Below are 18969 nucleotides of genomic sequence, written 5' to 3' on the forward strand. Positions count from 1 at the left end.
TTTGTAGCAAAATAAACTTAAAGCTGGGTCCGTTCCCCCCAGCTAAGCAGAGCCCACCTTTGACAAAATTCAAAGTAAAGAAATAGAAAAATGAGCAAATAATTACAACAACAAACCTTGACCATAAAAACTACTACAGTGGTAGAGAAGACCAGTTCATAAATTTAGAAGATCACAATGTGAAAACCACTATAAGCAAAGCCTGAAAGAAAAATGATAAATTGATCCAAGCCTAACAAATATTCCTGGAAGAGTTAAAGAAAGAGATAAGAATGGTAGAAGAAAAAATGGTAAAAGAAATGACAGTGATGAAGGAAAATTATGAAAAGAGAATTAACAGCTTGGTAAAAGAGGCACCAAACAAATATTAAAGAAAACATTACCTTAAAAACAGAATTGGTCAAATGAAAAAGGAAGTACAAAAGTTCACTGAAAGAAAATAATTCCTTAAAAATCAGAATTGGGCAAGTGGAAGTTAATGTCTCCATAAGACTAAAAATGCAATAAAGCAAAGACAAAAGAATGGAAAAATTTTTTTAAAATGTAGACTATGTTATTGGAAAAACAACAAACTTGGAAAACAGATAAAGGAGACATAACAAGAATTATTGGATTACCAGGAAGTGATGATAAAAAAAGAGCCTAGACATTATTTTTCAAGAAATTATCAAGGAAAATTTGCTGTAATAGAGCAATTAGAATCAGAGGATAAAATAGACATTGAAAGAAAATACCTATCACTTCCTGAAAGGGTTTCCAAAATAAAAACTCCCAGGAATATTATAGCCAAACCCCAGAGCTCTCAAGTCAAGGAGAAAATATTGCAAACAGCAAGAAACAATTCAAATATCATGGAGTCACAGTCAATATCACACAAGATTCAGCAGTGTCCACTTTAAAGGAATATGGGACTTGGAATATGATATGAAGAGCAAAGGTTACAATGAACAACCTACTAAGCAAAACTGAATATAATACTTTATGTGTGTGGGGAATGGATATTTAATGAAATAGAGTACTTCCACCCATTCCTAATGAAAAGACCAAAGCTGAATAGAAAGTTTGACTTTTGAACAGAAGGCTCAAGATAAGTATGAAAAGGTATACGTGAAAGAATAATCATAAGGGACTCAATAAAGTTAAACTATTTACATGTCTAAATGAGAAGATGATAACTATAAATCTTAAAAACTTTGTCATTTTTAGGGTAGTTAGAAGGACTGTGTATAAACAGAGAGTCTGGGCATGAGTTTGCTCCATTGGTGTGATCTCCCAGAAAAAGAATGTAGGGATGAGAAAGAGATATTTACTAGGAGAAAATGGTAAGAGAGAGATAGAAAGGGGAAATTTTTCTTACATAAAGGAGGTATTCAAGGAAGAACTTTTATAATGGAGGGGGAAATAGGAATGGTAGCAGGTAATACTTGAACCCCACTCTCATCAGAATTGGCTTAAAGAAGGAAGAATATGTTTATGTACTCAGATGGGTATAGAAATCTATCCACTAGGGAGAGAGAAGGAGAGAAGAAATTATATCTTTGTATAATAGATATGGGAGGGGGGATTTTAAGAGGGAAGCTAGATTAGAGAAGATAGTAGTTGGAAAAAACAAATACTTTTAAGTAAAGATAGGATAAAAAGATGGAGAAGGATAAACATAGGAAAACAAGGTGGAGGGAAATGCAAAGTTAGTGATCATAATTGTGAATATGAATGAAACGAGGACTTATAGAATGGAAGCAAATAGTAGAATGAATTGGAAATCAGAATTCAACAATATACTGTATAGACAAAACACACTTGGGACAGAAAGACACACACAGTTGAAATGAAGACCTGGATCAGAGTCTATCATGCTTCAGCTAAAGTGAAGAGGGCAGAGGTAGCAATCATAATCTTAAAACAAAAGCAAATTTAGATCTAATTGAAAGAAATAATCAGGGAAATCACATTTTGCTAAAAGTTACCATGGACAATGAAGTAACATAAGAAATTTACAATTTCTGTGGTATATGAAAATTATGGAATATTACTGTTCTGTAAGAAATGACCAACAGGATGATTTCAGAAAGGCCTGGAGAGACTTACACGAACTGATGCTGAGTGAAATGAGCAGGACCAGGAGATCATTATATACTTCAACAACAATACTAGATGATGACTAGTCCTGATGGATCAGGCCATCCTCAGCAACGAGATCAACCAAATCATTTCTAATGGAGCAGTAATGAACTGAACTAACTATACCCAGAAAAAGAACTCTGGGAGATGACTAAAAACCATTACATTGAATTCCCAGTCCCTATATTTATGCACACCTGCATCTTTGATTTCCTTCACAAGCTAATTGTACAATAATTCAGAGTCTGATTCTTTTTGTACAGCAAAATAATGTTTTGGTCATGTATACTTATTGTGTATCTAAGTTATATTTTAATATATTTAACATCTACTGGTCATCCTGCCATCTAGGGGAGGGGGTGGGGGGGGTAAGAGGTGAAAAATTGGAACAAGAGGTTTGGCAATTGTTAATGCTGTAAAGTTACCCATGTATATATCCTGTAAATTAAAGGCTATTAAATAAAAAATAAAAAAAAAAAAAAAAAAAAAAAAAAAAAAAAAAAAAAAAAAAGAAATTTACAATTTCTCTGATAAAGGCCTTATTTCTCAAATATATTAAGAATGGACTCAAATTTATAAATATAAAAGACTTCCCCAACTGATAAATGGTTAAAAAGATATGAATAGGCAGTTTTCAGAAGAAATCAAAACTATCTATATGAAAAAGTGCCACATCCCTCTGTTGATTCATATTCTGATTGCAGTCCACCAAGACTTCTATGGATTGTTTCACAGAAATGCATTTGTAGTCACTTTCCCCTCTCCCATTTTTTTAAACTTGTAAACTTTAGATCAAGTACAATAGTTCAATTCTACATTGATCTATTTAATTTGATCTTCTTGACACTGTTTCTTGATCCTACTAGTTCTGGAATTGCTCTTGAAATGAATTTTATTTTACTTTTTATATGTTTTTGTATCGACTCATCTGTGTTTATTTTCTCCCCACCTCTATCTTTATACAATAAAAGCTTCTTTTCACTAGGGATTTTTTTCTTGTCTGAGAAGGCCAAGTTAATCATAGGTACTTACCAACCCAGGGAACAATAAACTTGTACCCAAGCTGTATTTTGGGATCTGTAAAGTCAAGCACAGAAGAGAAAAGATTTATCTTACATAGAAATTTAGTGTCTAAAACCAGAGCAGGTTTGTGGGTATCTGAATTTTGCCTGGGGTTAATAGGTACATAACTCAGTCAAGGAGACTGAACATCCCAAAGGACTCTGGGTTCATGCTATCCTAGGAAAATGGAGCTGCTGCTCTAGAGAACCAAAAGTCAGGTAATGCAAAATCACAAAACCAGGATTTTAAGTTGTTCATGATTCCTCCCAAGGTGAACAGGAACACTGTCCTGAAATGTCTCCTAGAAAGGGACTCAAACACCAGAGGGTTCATTGTATCAATCAGAACATTGGGTTTGAAGGCAGAAAATCTAAGGATGTATCCGGGCTTTATCTCTTACTACCTGGGGGGGCTAAATTATGCCATTAATGATATCTTCATCACAAAATTATCCATATGCTTGGGGACAAAATCACTTGAAATGAATGGGACGTGTATGTTAATAGCAACTAGCACAAACAGGTCAGGGAGATAATGAAAGGTTGCACAGAATCTGGACTTGCCATGTGACCAGGAGGGGCTGCAAAGTTGCCATCAGATATCTAGGATCTTTGAATCTCAGAGCTGGAAGGAACCAAAGTTGTCAACTTGTCCCACTCCCTAGCCCATATAGACGTGTTCTATAATGTGCTGAATGGAACTGAATCTTCTAGTGCCTCACAACACAAATGGACCATTCCTTAAGACCATTCTTTGTTCTTTGTATTGATTGCATACTCTCCATGGTCTGACAGGGACATTTAGTTTTTTAAATTACTTTCCTGACAGGAAGGAGATACTCTCAAGACACAGAACATGAGGATTTCTTGGAAATTATAGGACTATGTAGTACTATGGGATTTTAGAGCTATACAGAATTTCAGAGGTCATCAAATATAACCCTCTCATTTTATGGTTGATGGAATTGAGAGGTTAGGTAACTTGCCTAATGTTAGTCAGTCATTAAGGGACTTATCACCAGCAGGGGATACGTTCCTCAGCATCTCTGGATGGAGTTCTCATCTTTATGCATATGACTCACCTATGTGTGAATTTGGTCCATCTGTTTCCTGAGCTTCAGCCCCATATAACTAACCACCTACTGGAAATTTCAATCTGAATGTTCCAAGAACATCTCGGACGCAATATGTCCAAGATCTTTACCCCCAAACCATCCATTTACTAAACTTTTCAGCTTCTATTGAGGACACCAAAATTCTTGCAGTCTTCCAGGTCTATATTGTTTCTACAGTTCCTAATTCTTTCTTACTTCTTCACCATATTCAATCATTTGTCATATCTTGCTGTTTCTACTCCCATGACATCCCTTGAATGTGACACCTTCTCTTTATTAACATAATTACCACGTCAGTTCATTCCATCAATTAACAAGCATTTTAAGCACCTATTAGGTGCCAGGCACTGTGCTAAGTGCTGGGGATACAAAGAAAGGTAAAAGAAGGTCTTTACCCCTTTATAGACTATTGTGATGGCCCCATTAATCTCCTTGTCACGTGTGTCTCCCCACTCTCATTAATTTTCCATCCTGCTACCGAAGCCATGATCCCACCATGTCAGAGCCTCATTTAATTACCTTCACTGACTTCCTATTACCTCTATGACTAAATATAATCTCAACTGTAGCCTCTTAAAGACTTTCCCAATATTGCTCTAACATAACATAACATAACATAGCATAATATAATAATAACATAACTAAATCTGTCTCTCTCACTGTATGGCTGGTTCTCTTTAGCCTGACTCTTTTCCTCATATAGAGAGCTTCACATTCTATGGCTATGTCCTAAGACTGCTCTTCACACTCAGAAAGTTGTCTCATCTTCTCCCTAAGAGAATCCCTCATTTCCTTTAAGATGTAGAACATACACAATATTGTATAGGAAGCCTTTCCTCATTGACCCATTGCACAGTGTCTATTGCCATCGCTCCCAAGCCATTTTGTCAGGGATTCATAGAATCACAGAGTTTGAGAGTGGTGAAAAGACTTATTATTTATCTAGTCTCTATACCCAAAGAATCCTCAACAAATGGTTTCCTAGTTTCTAATTGAAGAATTCCAAGGAAAGTGATACAACTGCTTCTTAAGTAGCCCCTTCCAGGAAAAAAAGAATAAAGTAAAACAAAGTGCACAGCAGAAAACAAAAAATAATTCACAAGGAAACAAAGAAGAGATAGATATTCATGAGTATAATTTCTTCTACTATTATATATATAACTGGTAATTGCTTGTTACATATTTTGAATCCTCCCTGATGTTCCGCTGGGCACATGACAATGTTCTATTTTCCTTTTTTTTAAATTGCTTTTTTAAATAAAATAAATTTTAAAAAATAAAATTTAAAATAAATTTAAATGAAATAAATTAAATTAAATTAAATAATAAATAAAAATAAATTTAAAAGAAAGAAAAGTCAGTCCTTTCCAATGTGGGGCAGCTCTAATTATAAGGGATTTTTTGTTTTGTTTTGCTTTGAAATTGAACCTAAAGTTTCCTCTGCAATTTCTCAAATGCTTGCCTGCATATACCACATTCTTCCTTGGCCTTCTCTTCTCCGGGTTGCACATGCCCACTTGCTTCAACTGAGTTTCATATGATATGGACTCAAGTATCTTATCCACCTTGGCGTTCTTCCCCTGGACACTAAATTAACAACATTCTTCTTAAACTGTGCTGCCCAGGATTGACCATAGTCCTCCAAATGAGGTCTGAAAAGGATTGCATGCAGTGGGGCTACCTCCTCTCAATTCCCAACAGTTCTGAAAAAGTGAACGGCTTTTTCTCACTTCTCACCTTCCTTAACCTCTCCAAAGCCTTTGGCCTTGTTGGTCACCATCTTCCCCTTGTTATCTGCCTCCCACAAGTCTTTCCCCATTTTAGTTTGTCCTTCACTCAGTTGGCAAAGTGATTTTTCTAAATCCCCCATTCAGTAAGCTATGATGGCCCCCTAATTCTTCCAGGATCAAATATAAAACCCTCTGTTTGGTATTTTCTAAGCCCTTCATAACTTATCTACCCTTACCTTCCCCGTGTTCTTACACCGTTTCCCTCCATCCCCATGTATTTTGTGATCCAGGGACAGTGGCTGCCTAATTTCCTTATACACAAACATTCTATCTCTCAACTGCATATTATTGGCTACCATCTGTGTCTAAAATAATTGCCTTCATTTATGTCTACTTGTTTTCCCATTTTCCTCTGAGTTCCAGCTAAAATTCTGTCTTCTTTGAGAATAATAACAATCACTTACACTTATGTGCCTAGTACTACACTTAGTGCTTTACAATTATTATCTTATTTGATCTTAGGATGAAGATGTTATTGTTAGTCACGTTATATTTGAGAAAACTGAAGGAAACAGTTAAATGATTTGTCTAAGATCTTATCTGAGGCTGGATTTGGACTCATCTCTTGCTGGCTTCAGGCCCATTGCTCTACCCACTGAGCCAGCTCCCTGCCTTTCTCAGTCCTCCTTAAATCTAGCAGGATTCCTCTGTTGATGATTTGTAACTTATCCTATATATAGCTTGTTTATTAATGGTTGTTTTCACATCATCTCCCTCAAATTGAATTCTCTTATCAGGAACTTTCTTTGTATTAGTGAGTGTTTGGCACATAGGATGTATTCAATCAATACTTGTTGATGTGGTTTGACTCTAAGATTACCCTTGGGCAGCTAGGTGGTGCCATGTTGCATAAAGCACTGAGTATGGAGTAAGGAAAACTTGTCTTTCTGAATTCAAATCCAGTTTCAACTAGCTGTGGGACCCTGGACAAATGACTTTACCCTCTTTTCTTCAGTTTCCTCATTTATAAAATGAACTGGAGAAGGAAATGCAAACCACTCTAGTATCTTTACCAAGAAAACACCAAGTAGGGTCACAAAGAGTTGGACATGTCTGAACAGCAAGAAAAGAGTTCTTTTCCAACTCATTTTATAAATGAGGAAATTGAGGAGGAGGAGGAGGAGTTCTAGGGGATCTCCTGATATAAGGAGAAACTTGCTAACAATTGGAATTCTATTACAAAATAGAGTAGCAGGTCCTATGAGATCTCTAGGCAAAGACTAGATGTCCACTTGTTAATTATGTAAGTGGGCACAGTGGATACAGGGCTGGGCCAGGAGTCAGGAAGAAGTGAGTTCAAATCTGGCCCATTTATTAGCTGTGTGATCTGGGGCAAATTATTTAATTCTGTTTGCCTCAGTTTCCCCAATTGTGAAATGGAGATTAAAAATAGCATCTCCCTCTCAGAATTGTTGTGAGGGTCAAATGAAATGATGGTAAAGCACTTAGCACAGTGCCTGGCACGTAGTGGGTGTTTAATTGCTTTTTATTAATTATTTTAGAATTATTATAATTTATATTATATATTTTATAAAATTAATAATTAATTGCTTGCTCCGTTCTCCTTTCCCTCTTTATTAAATCCTCATCCTCATTGCAACCAATGGTACCACTGATCACCTTCTCCACCTGGATACTCTCTCTTCTCTGGATTTTCTTGACTGTTTTCTCTTACTTCTTCTCCTTGGTCTCTGACTGCTCCTCTCAGTTTACTTTTCTGGAGCATCATTCAGATCATGCTCCTTTTTGAGGGTGTCCCTGAGAATCTTTCTTGCAGCTTCTTTTATTGTTGTATGGAGCCACTGGACCAGTTTCAATGGGTTTCAATTAAGTCCTTATTGGGCATTTTGAACTGAACATCTCATATGTAACCGTCTTTTACAAAACTCATTGTTCCCCTCCCTCTTCAGAATAACCTCTTCTCTCTTTCAAATGTTTCTATTTATGTTGAATATGTTACTGTTCTTTCTGTATCCTAGCTGTATCCTTTCTGTATCTGTGTTTTGAGACCATGGAGTCATCTACTTCCCAATCTTACTTGTTCCACAACTTGCCATTAAATCTTGCTATTTTGACCTTCATAATGTTTCTTGCATCTATCCCCTTTTCCCCACAACATATCCATTATCCTCACATTACCTCAAAATGAATTTCCAAGTTAAATCTCTTCCCTCTGTCCTACAGAGTAGCTAAAGTGATTTTTCTAAAGTATGCGTGTGCCCATTTACCCTATTACATAATAAACTCCAGGGCTTCATTAGGGAATCCATTAGGATGAAATATAAACTTCTTTTTGGGTATCCAAAACTCTTCACAATCTGGCCTCAATTTACCTTACCAATTTGTGTGTGTGTGTGTATGTGTGTGTGTTTAACAGATTATCTGCCCTTACACTCAAGGATCCAGCATCCTTATTGTTTCTCATACACAACACTCCCATCTTCCACTTCCATGGCTTTGTACTAACTAGTTCCTTCATTCTTGGAATATACTCCTGTTTTACTCCCATCTCATAGAAGCCCTACTTTCCTTCAAGATGAAGGTAGTTTCTTAATTCCCTGGCTGCTAATTCCCACCTTCCTCAAATTACTCTGAATCTATTTTGTCTTTGCCTACATATGTATCAATTCATAGGTGATTCCTCCATTAGAATGTAAAGTTGTTGAGGAAAGGGACTGTTCGCCTTTGTCTTGGCATCCCCTGGTCCTGGCACATAGTAGATACTTTGTAAATACATATTAGTTGGTTGTAGACTAGATGACCCCTCCCATTCTCTCCAGATCCGACAGTTTAGCATTGATCCACTCTCAGTATCCTTACCTCTTCGGTTCAGAAGAATTTTCACATACTCTGGGTCATAGATATTTAAAAGCACCTGAAAGGCCCCAACCCAGCGAGGGAAAGCACAGGGATATTTTTCTACCAACATATCAAACTGTTGTAGTTCTTTTTCCAGGTAAAACTGCAATAAAAACAAAACCAAAAAGGTGAGTTGGGCAGCTAGAGCAAGGAAAATTTTCCCCACCTCTGTTTCTACCTTCTCCCCACCTGTTTCTCTAATCCTTCAGTTTTTAAGAAGCTCAGAATAGGCTCATGGGACTTTAGTAGGGAGATGTGAGTTTTGATTCTGAAATTTAGCTGTGGAAGAGACCTGCGCTACCTCCTCCAACCAATATCTGGGCAAGAATCTTTCCCACTACATCCTGGATAAATGACCATCCAGACCTCCACTTGAAGATCTGGAGCACCTGAAAATGCAAAGTCAAGACCTTTTAAACCAAATTTCTGCTGGGCATTTCTGCTATGCCATTTCATCAGCATGTCAAATCCAGGAACTCTAAAATAATTTTCTCCAAGACCAATCATTTGTCAAGAGTGGTCATATTTTGCCCTCTCATCCTGTTTATCTACTCCTATAGCTTTTACTTTATCACTTCTCTCACCAAAATTGCTGAAACAGCTTCCTACTTGACTTCTCAAGCTCCAGTCTCTTTTTTCTCCAATCCATTCTACATATATCTGAGAACACAGTAGCATGTGTTGAGCAAATTGAATTGCTTTGACCAGCATTTCCCTTTGGATCCATATGGAGATACAGGGACCTTGAATCCAAGACTTGCCTAGAGAATAGCATGTCCCTCCAAACTAACAGACCTGCTTTTATCCTGGCCTCCACAACCATTGTTGATGGGAAAAGTCATCACGAAGAGGGAACTCCTCTTCCTTCCACTACTAACAATAACTGCTGATCCACTACCACCAACAAAAAGATAGGCACAGGAACTTAGCCCCTCCCAGACTATTAGTTCTAGCCTCAGTATAGCCATTATCCCACTTGTCTAAGAAGCAGTGGCAGCCATCCTCATCAGCTGCCACTCACAAGAAGCTAAAACAGCTTAACTGAAGCACCAAGAGATGGAAGACAACATGTGCCAAGCAAGTAAAACCCCTAGTCCTCAGACCCCGATAAATATAGCTCAGGACCCACAATCTAAGAGCCTTGGGAATAGCAATGCTTCCAGTCCAGTGATCTCAGTCATTAAGCAACCCTTTTGGAGATAATTTCTGGCATTTTTTCCTACAGGACTCTAGTCACAACTACTGAAGACTCTGAAAAGAAAGTTCTTGTCACTGTCAAACATCAGAAACTTAATAGAATTGTGTTGGATTGAATTTGATGCTTCCACTTGAGTCCCATTTCTACAAGAGCTCCATGGCAGCCTGAATTTACAACCCTTTCTAGAATTTCTGGCTTGGACAAGAGAACTTTAGAGAGAAATTTTCCATCTCCTAATGAATAATTTTATAGTGTTGATCCACCATCAGTCATGTGTTTTTAGCTGGTTTCCCAGGAGAAAATTGCTACTGAGAGGAAAGGACACTTTCTCTGGGGAAGAGAGGAACCTCAGAGATCATCCAGTTTGACTGAGGAGTAGAATGGTTAAAAGATTTGCCACATGGCTAAGATATCTATTGAATCATCAGAGAATTTCTGAGAATGCAGCCACCATTGTCAAACACCCTCCAATCCTCTTCCAGTTACAATAGACCTAGAACCAGATTCTGCTCTAGTGGTGTATACAATTGTTAGATTCCTTTCATCCCATATTCCATATTAAAATAATTCAAACCCTTCACTTTAGAGGAGATAACAAGGCTTAAAGAAAAGAAGAGACTTACCCAGTGTTACACATGTGAGCTGCATAAATGATTCAAAGCTGGTTCTGAAGTTACAAGTCTGGAGGAATGAAAAGAAGAAGGTGCCGTACGTAGAAATAGGGCTGTTCAAAAGGAGGGAGAGAGATGCACACCGAATAAATGCTCATTTCTGGACATTGGTTTAGAGTGTTGATGGTCCATCCCAAGAGTGATGTCTAGTAAACACCTGGAAATGGACGACTGGGGCTCAGAAATGAGATCCAGTCTGAAAATACATCATCAAGCAAATATTTGAAACCATGGGATTGGAGATCTGCAAGAGTGAATACAGACAAGAAAGAAGAGACTGACAAGATGTTCCCAGAGATGATCATTTAAGGGAAAGATGAGAAGATAGTGACAGGGACAGATGACCATGCAGGAGGAAGGAAATCCTACAGTAATGAGAATCACAAGGACAGTGTCCCAGAAGTCAAGGGACACATCAGAAATGAATAAACACTGCACAGAGTTCAAAGAAGATGAGGACTAAGAAGAGGTCATTGGAATTGATGATTAAAAAGTCATCTCTGACGTTGGATGGGACAGTTTCAATAAAGAGGCAGGGATGGTAGCCTGAGTGCAGAAGCTTGAGAGTGAATAACTAGAGAGTGAACATATGTGATAGATGTCTGAAAGTAAAGGGAGGAAAGAAATAGCTTAATAGAGAGAAAAAATCATAGGGTTGTTAAGGTTTTCTGTCTTTATTTTTTTAAGAGGGGGAGAGGCCCTGAGCATTAGTTAAAGCAGACAGGGAGAAGACTGAAGCAAGAAAAGAGCTGATCATCTTAATCCAATTCTTCATTGGCTCCCACTTGGTTCCTGAATATAGATTATTTCTTGAGGCTAGCATTCAAGGTTCTCCTTAATTGCTTCTCAATGTACTTTTCTGATCTTTTTTGCTTATTACTCCTCCCTAAGTACTCAGTAAAACTTTTTACCTGCCAAGTATGCCTCATGCTCTCCTACCTTGGTGCTTCCCTTTAGCAGTTCCTTGTAAATGGATTTTTCCTTTCTCCCTTTTCACCTGCTGAATAGCCTTGACCATGCATGCTGCCTCCTTCATGAAGCTTTCCTTCATGTCTCTGAGGGTAACTACCTTTCTCTTCAGACCCCAAATTATACCATGATTGTTCTTCTCAGACACTGATGATACAATATGGCATCTTCTGGTTTTCTCTGTATGTTATTTATTCACTAGATTGTGAGCTTCATGAAGGCAGGGACCACAGCTTATTTAAGTGTTATATCTCTTCTAGACCAGAATTCTTTTTTTTTTTGTTATTGTTGTTGTTGTTTTCCTGAGGTAATTGAGGTTGTGACTTGCCCAGAGTCACACAGCTAGGAAATGTTAAGTGTCTGAGATCAGATTTTGAACTCAGATCCTCCTGACTTCAGGACTGGTGCTCTAACCACTGCGCCACCTAACTGCCCAAGACCAGAATTCTTAAGAAACATTTTTAAGAAATATTCCCATGTTAGCCCATTTTTCCTGTCCTTGATAGAGCCTAAGGGTGGTGGTGGAGTTGAAAATGAGGACACAATCTAATTTATATTTTAATATATTTAACATCTACTGGTCATCCTGCCATCTAGGGGAGGGGGTGGGGGGGTAAGAGGTGAAAAATTGGAACAAGAGGTTTGGCAATTGTTAATGCTGTAAAGTTACCCATGTATATATCCTGTAAATAAAAGGCTATTAAATTAAAAAAAAAAAAAGAAAATGAGGACACAAACAAACCAATCTTTGCCGTTGCCACCTAGTCAGTGGCCCATAGAATGGATGCAGTTTTCTCTGCACTGGGAAAAAAGCCTTCCTTTGACATTTTATCCTAAAAATTAGTGAGATTTTTGTTCTCCTTCAATTGTCTGTGTCCTGAGCTCTTCGTCTTCTTACATTTCATTGATGTGGATCACATCATATGAAATGTGATTAAAAAAATGTAAAAAGTGATCATTCCAAATGTCCTAAAACCAAGCTCAGGATTGGCCTGGAGAATCAGGTGTGTACCTACAAAATTTAGGGGAGATGAAAAAGCAGAAGTATGTAGCATACTGGGGCCGGAGATTTAGAGGAAAAAGGGCATTAGACATCATCTGAGCTAATTTCTACATTTTACAGGGAGGAAAAACTGAGGTCCAGAGAGGGGAAACAGAAGCAGGAGAGGCAGGATTTGAGGCATTGTATTCCCTGTCCCCCTAAGAGTGAACATCTAGCTGGGAAGTGCTGTCTTTCTGGATTGTTTAACTATAGGATAAAGAGAATGGAGAGGAGGGGAGAAGAGTGAAAGAAACAATTTTCTATCTTCCTCAGATTTTATTCTCTCTCTCATGGTGGTGCTTCTTAATGGCACCATCACCCAGTTAGTCCTCCATCCCTGAAAATCTGCCCTTATCTCTGACTCTTGTTTCTTTTTCAGCCTCTGCCCTGCCATATTCAATGAGCCATTAAATCTATAACATGGCTCACATTTGCCCCTTTCTCTATTCTTAATTTTTTTTGGTTATTTTGAAGATGAGGAACAATAACCAATGTGAATATTTCTGTAGAAAAAAAAGAAATATATGAACATATGAATATTATATGCAGCTGATTTTTTTGAAAAATATATAATAAATTCAACACAGTTTCAAAGCTTCCTGCTTCTCGGTCTCCCTATGAACTTTTTAATGCTCTTTTCTGTGCACTTGAAAAGAGTTTCAATGGTTCTTTTCTTTCTCCTTTTTTCCCCTTTCTGGAATGTCTCCCTTGTTACAAAAATGCATATTCACATAAAATAAATTTACACATTGACTATGTTCCAATTGTGTGCCTTATTCTGCACTCCTCTACTTTCAGCTCTTCCTGTTAGGTAGTGGATAAATGCTTCATTATTTCCAATTTATGGAACAAAACAAGTATCTCCATAACACAGGACAATGAAAAAAGATGATTGCACATGAAGCTGCAAATCTACCATGTACAAATTGGTATTTCTTCCAAATATACCACAAAGTTATTTTTTACCCAACCCTATAGAGTAAAAAGAGAGACTGAGAAAGAAAATAGAATAGTGAGTAAAAATAAGATGGAGAAAATTCACAAACAGTAATTATATCTTTTAATGGGAATAGGAGGATGTTATAAAGGCTTTCTTTGTGTTGGCAAAGAACTGGAAATTGCAGGGAATCCCCATCAACCAGGGAATGACCGAACAGGCTGTGGTGTATGGTTGTGATGGAATACTACCCTGCTATATGAAATAATGAGTTCAATGATTTTGAAAAGGCAGAAAAAGATTTGCATGAAATGATGAAAAGAGAAGTGAACTGAACCAAGAGAACATCGTACATAGTAACAGCTATATTGTTTTAAGAACAACTTTGAATGACTTAAGTAATTGGCTATTTTTCATTATTCTTAAGTACTTCACAATTGTTTTTTCTTTACAATGTTGTAGTTCTTTTATACATTGTTTTTCTGGTTCTGCTTTGAGTCCTTCTCTTTCCTCAATTCTAACAACGAAAAAATAAACCATTATATTTATATGCCATGCTTTGTTCAGCCTTTCCCAAGTTATGAGCACTCCCTTAGCTTTCGGTTCTTTGCTTTAACAAAGAAGTGGTGCTCTGAATATCTTTGTATCCGTGGGGTCCTTTTCCTTTATTTTTTGTCTCTTTAGGAGCAAATGCCAGCAATGGTATGATTATACACTAGGATATGCATGATTCCAATTTTTTTGTAGCTCCAAAATACTTTCAATAATAGCAGGACCAATTTACAATTGCATTAAAAGTACATTTTCGTGACTTTTATCCAACATACTCTCCAACAATTGCCATTTTTATTTTTTGTCATCTTTGCCATTTTGCACATGAGGTGGAATCTTGATAGTTTTAATATGCATTACTCTAATTTTTATAACTTGCTGTATTTTTTATATGCATATTAAAACTTCAGTTTTTTCCCCTAGAGTACTGCCTGCTCATATTTCTAGTAAATATATTTTCTGAAATTAGATCATTTGATCTCTATTTCTTGTCCTAATAATCTGAATATTTCACAATTTGTAAATATTCCCTTCTTTCATCAAGTAACATGTTTTGTGGGCATATAACTAGAGAAAATGACATTTGATAAGTTTGTCATTGGTTGTCACTTGAATTTTGACATTGGTAACTTGGTTACCTAATGATTTGTTTATTAGTTTTTTAAACTAATTAGTTTTTTTTAAAAAACCACCTTCAATTTTACTTCTCAATTTCTTTTGACTTTCAGTTATGTTAAGATTTTGATTTTCAGAATTCTATTTAGATATTTAGTTTTTAAGATTTCTTATTTTTGTACTTTTTTTGTTTCAAGTTTCATTGATTTATTCTCTTTTGTTGATGAAAGTGTTTAAAGATGCAAATTATTCTCTATAGAATGCTATGGCTATATACCAAAAGTTTTGTCATGCTGTCTCATGGTTGTGATTTTTCTTGATAATGTTATTTTTATGACCAGTTCTTTCACCCACTAATTTGTTAGGGCTAAATTATTTAGTTAATATTTACATTTGAATTTTTCTTCAAAATCTTTTTATTGATTATTTTTTGGTATGAACTGTAAGAATGTATTTAATATTTCTGCTTTCTTGCAGTTACTTTTCTGATGCCTATAAACTAGATCATATCTCATCCATCCTTAAAATGAACTCACCCTCTCATTTGATGTGAACATCTCTGCTAGTAATGTATCCTGTATTTCTCTTTCTCTTTCATGACTAAATTTTTGAGAAAGCTCATTTACAATTGGTACTTCCATCTCTTCTCCTTTCATTATCTTAACTCTCTACAGTCTGATCACATCATTCAGTTGACAAAGATCTCTCTAATGTTGCTAATGATCTCTTGTCAAATCTAATGACTTTTTGTCTATCCAAATCCTTCTTGACATATCTGCAGCCTTGGATACTTTGGAAGACTGTTTAGTGACTGTGTGAGTGGAGAGAGGGAGATGTTGTGAAGGTATAAACTAGCAAGACTTGGCATAATGGAGTTACAATGAATGAAGAGAATGGCATCAATGATGGTTTCCGGTTGGAAATTTGAAGTTAATAATAGTAGGGAAGTTAGGAAGAAGTAAAGATTTAGGGAAAAGGATGAGTTTAGCCCAGTCTCTGTCTCAATAAGATGTCATCATTACCTAGCCTCAAATAAGAATTGTGTATTATATTAACCTAGTAGCAAGGAAAAAGTAGACTAATTTTTTTAAATGAGTAAGGAGAACATGGCTCTTAATCATGCTTAGCCAGCTATATTAAATAGAAGACATTTCTAAGATGGCATTTTGTCAAAAGAGGAAAAATACAAAGCCTGTTTTTCTCAGCTTCCATTCCTTCAACATCTTTCCTTCAAGTTTTCAAATTCTTTTTTGTCCTCATGCCATTCTTTCTTGAATCATACTTAGTTTTGTGTATATAACCTCTCTTTTCTCTCTCCATTAGACTTTAAGCTTTCTGAGGGCAGGAACTGTTTCCTGTTCATATATTCAGTTCATTTACATCTTTGCATATAGTTTGAATGTAATAAAATTATAGAATTCAAAAAGGGCACTAATGAAAATATAAATGTTCACCTAGAATCTCCACGAGAAGGCACTTCAGGGGTTGTCTAATCTAAAATATGACTCCACAACATCTCCAGTGAGAGGAAACCCACCACTTGCTCACACAATTCTTTCTCTTTTAGGTCAACTCTCATTAGGAATTTTTTTTCTGACATCCACTCCAAAAGTACTTCTCTAAGCAGTATCCATCCACTGTCCCTAATTTTTTCCTCCGAGTTAACCAGAACTATTCTAATCTTCATTCCACATCAGAGTCCTTCAGAAACTTGAAAACAGCCATCGTGTCTCTTGTGCTTATCTTTTTTAAGTTAAACATTTCCATTTCCTAAATGGAGCTTTTTGGTCCTTCACTACCTAAAGGCAAAGCTCTTCACCATTCTAATTTCTTTCCTCTCAGGGATGATTGATTCAGCTGAGAAAAAGCACTTATTCAGGAGAAGTTGGGTGATAGAGCCTTGGACCAGGACTCAGAAAGACCCGAATTTAAATCCTTCTTCAGACACTAGTTGTATGATCTTGGCAAATCATTAAACCTTTGTCTAACTCAATTTTCTCATCTATAAAATGGGATAATAATATTAGCAGCCACCCCTAGAGTTGTTGTGATAGTAAAATGTGATAATACTTATAGAGTTTTTTGCCAAATTTTAAAGTATTAAATAAATACTATTAATCATAATCATTAACAATACTCTGGCCAGAATTACCTAAACAGGTGAGCTCACTAAGGGAAGGACTGATTTCACCATTTTGAGGGTAGAGGTTGAGTGGGTTTGGAAAGTCCCAAAAGTTGATAGTAGATTTGAAAAGGGTGATGGAGTAGCTGCGACAAAAGTCCCTTGCCATCCCAAATTTAATATAGCAGTCTTCAGACAGGGAGGATTCACTCAAAGGTTTCCTCTGCAGGTGGACCTGGAGGCCATTGTGTTTGCCTCGCTGGCACTAATTGTGACTATCTGGGGACTGCAGGTGTGTGTGTTCGCAGACACACACACACACACACACACACACACACACACACAAAAGTATGTTCATCACCATCATATGTATGATAGAGCTCCCTGGGGACACTGACTAGGAGGCTTGAGGCCTCCCACAGCACCCAGCATACGGTGGATGCTACTTATTTGTTGAATTTTAACTGGATGAACAGGACACTGATGGTAAAGTTCTGCATTTGAAGTCTGAGGACCTGGGCTCAAATTCTTGATTTGCCACTAAAGTTACTAGGGGAATGACTTCAAATGGATTTGAACCCAGATCATCTGACTCCGAACCCAGCGTTTCCTGTGTGGCACCCAGGAGCTGGGAGAATAAAGGGAAACTTTTAGATAAGGGCAGGAAAGGCTCGGCCAAGGGCATTGTGAATGCCAGGAGGGCAGACTCTCAATAAGTTTCCCGGGAATGGATCTGTGAGCGGCTCCTAAGGCCCTGCCCTATCCTCCTGCCTCCTACAGAAGGAGAGCCCCTCGCTCTCCCCTCACTCTTCGCCAGGAACCTGCCTCGCGGGGAGTCAGACCAAGGACAGCAGCCTCTCCCTCCCTCTGTCCCGGCCGACAGCCCCGGGCAGAACCCCCGCTTACCTCCCTCTGGTTTCCCAAGAGCCAGTGAGTGGGGGGTCCCGGGAAGAGGCGCAGGGCTCTCAGCAGTCCCTGGCGCCGGAGGTAGAGCTTGACTACCTGCAGCAGCAGCAGCGCGAGGGCGAACGTCAAGGCCAAGTGCAAGGGCCGAGCCCGGTGGGTCTCCAGCCAAGATGGGGCCGCATCCGAGCCCATGGCTCCGGACACTCCGGGGATGCTCCGCTGGGAAGGCAGGCGGCAGGTGAGGCAGCTTCTTCGAACCGAGCCGAGTCCCCTCCCTCTCTCCCACCGAAAACCCCCTCCTCGGTCCCCCGGCGTAGCCCCGCCCCTTCCCCCACCCTGCATACCCAGCCTCCTCTCTGCACAGCCCAGTCCCCTTCCTTTACATCCCCCCGGGCGGTCCGCACTTCCTTCCATCCATCCCTTCCCCCGCGTGGTCTGCTGCCCGCGGTCCGCCTCCGCCTCCCTCACGTGCCCCCCTCCCAATCTCTGCCAGGAAGGGCAAAGGCTAGGAGAAGGAAAGGGGAGTTGGCAGGAGTGGGGGATGGAGGGAGCGGACCGAGGCTTGGCGGGGGCGGGGGGGGGCTCGGAAGAGAGGAGCGGCCCCTCGTCAGCCCGGGCCAGTGCAACACTACCAGAATCTCCATGGAACCCGGTTCCTGGTCAGAGAGGGCGCGCGAGGTGGGGAGAAAGAAAGAAGGAATCACCAAAATAGGAAACGGCCTGTGGCTTTGGGTGCTCCAAAGCAGGAGAGAAGCGGAGGCCTTCCTCGCCTGGAAATCGCGCCTGGGTGCAACGGAGCCTTGGGGGCTCCTCTCCCGCCATCCTCTACCCCTCCGACATTCTCTGGCCTTCCTCAGTCGGCCTTTCTGGTCTCCTCCTCGGGTCCTGGGGCTTTCCCTCCCGCAGGCACCTCCGTATCTGCTTGTGTTGATTCTGTATGTGAGAGAGTTTTGGGGAGCTCCAGGTGGTGCGAGAATGAGAGCGCTGGGCACTTGCTTCTGGGATGTTCTG

The 18969-nt window shown here is 38.7% G+C and overlaps 1 protein-coding gene across 4 annotated transcripts in view; it reads right to left on the reverse strand.

Annotated features, from left to right (window-relative positions):
• Nucleotides 1-18969, reverse strand: part of LOC100930522 (cytochrome P450 4A4-like) — a 38416-nt gene extending 19447 nt beyond the window's left edge. Inside the window, exons 1-4 of one of the 4 annotated variants that reach the window (XM_031969167.1) lie at nt 18663-18969; nt 17959-18177; nt 8908-9049; nt 3154-3198 (exon numbers count right to left, since the gene is read on the reverse strand). In XM_031969167.1, the coding sequence (XP_031825027.1) occupies nt 3154-3198; nt 8908-9049; nt 17959-18150 (379 nt within the window). In that variant the 5' untranslated portion in view covers nt 18151-18177; nt 18663-18969. Of the gene's footprint in view, nt 1-3153; nt 3199-8907; nt 9050-10767; nt 10869-17958; nt 18262-18302; nt 18488-18662 lie in introns of those variants that run through there. The other 3 variants (XM_031969166.1, XM_031969170.1, XM_031969169.1) reach the window with 3 other exon arrangements.

The sequence above is a fragment of the Sarcophilus harrisii genome, chromosome 4 (genome assembly GCF_902635505.1).
Source record: "Sarcophilus harrisii chromosome 4, mSarHar1.11, whole genome shotgun sequence".
Lineage (NCBI taxonomy): Eukaryota > Metazoa > Chordata > Mammalia > Dasyuromorphia > Dasyuridae > Sarcophilus > Sarcophilus harrisii.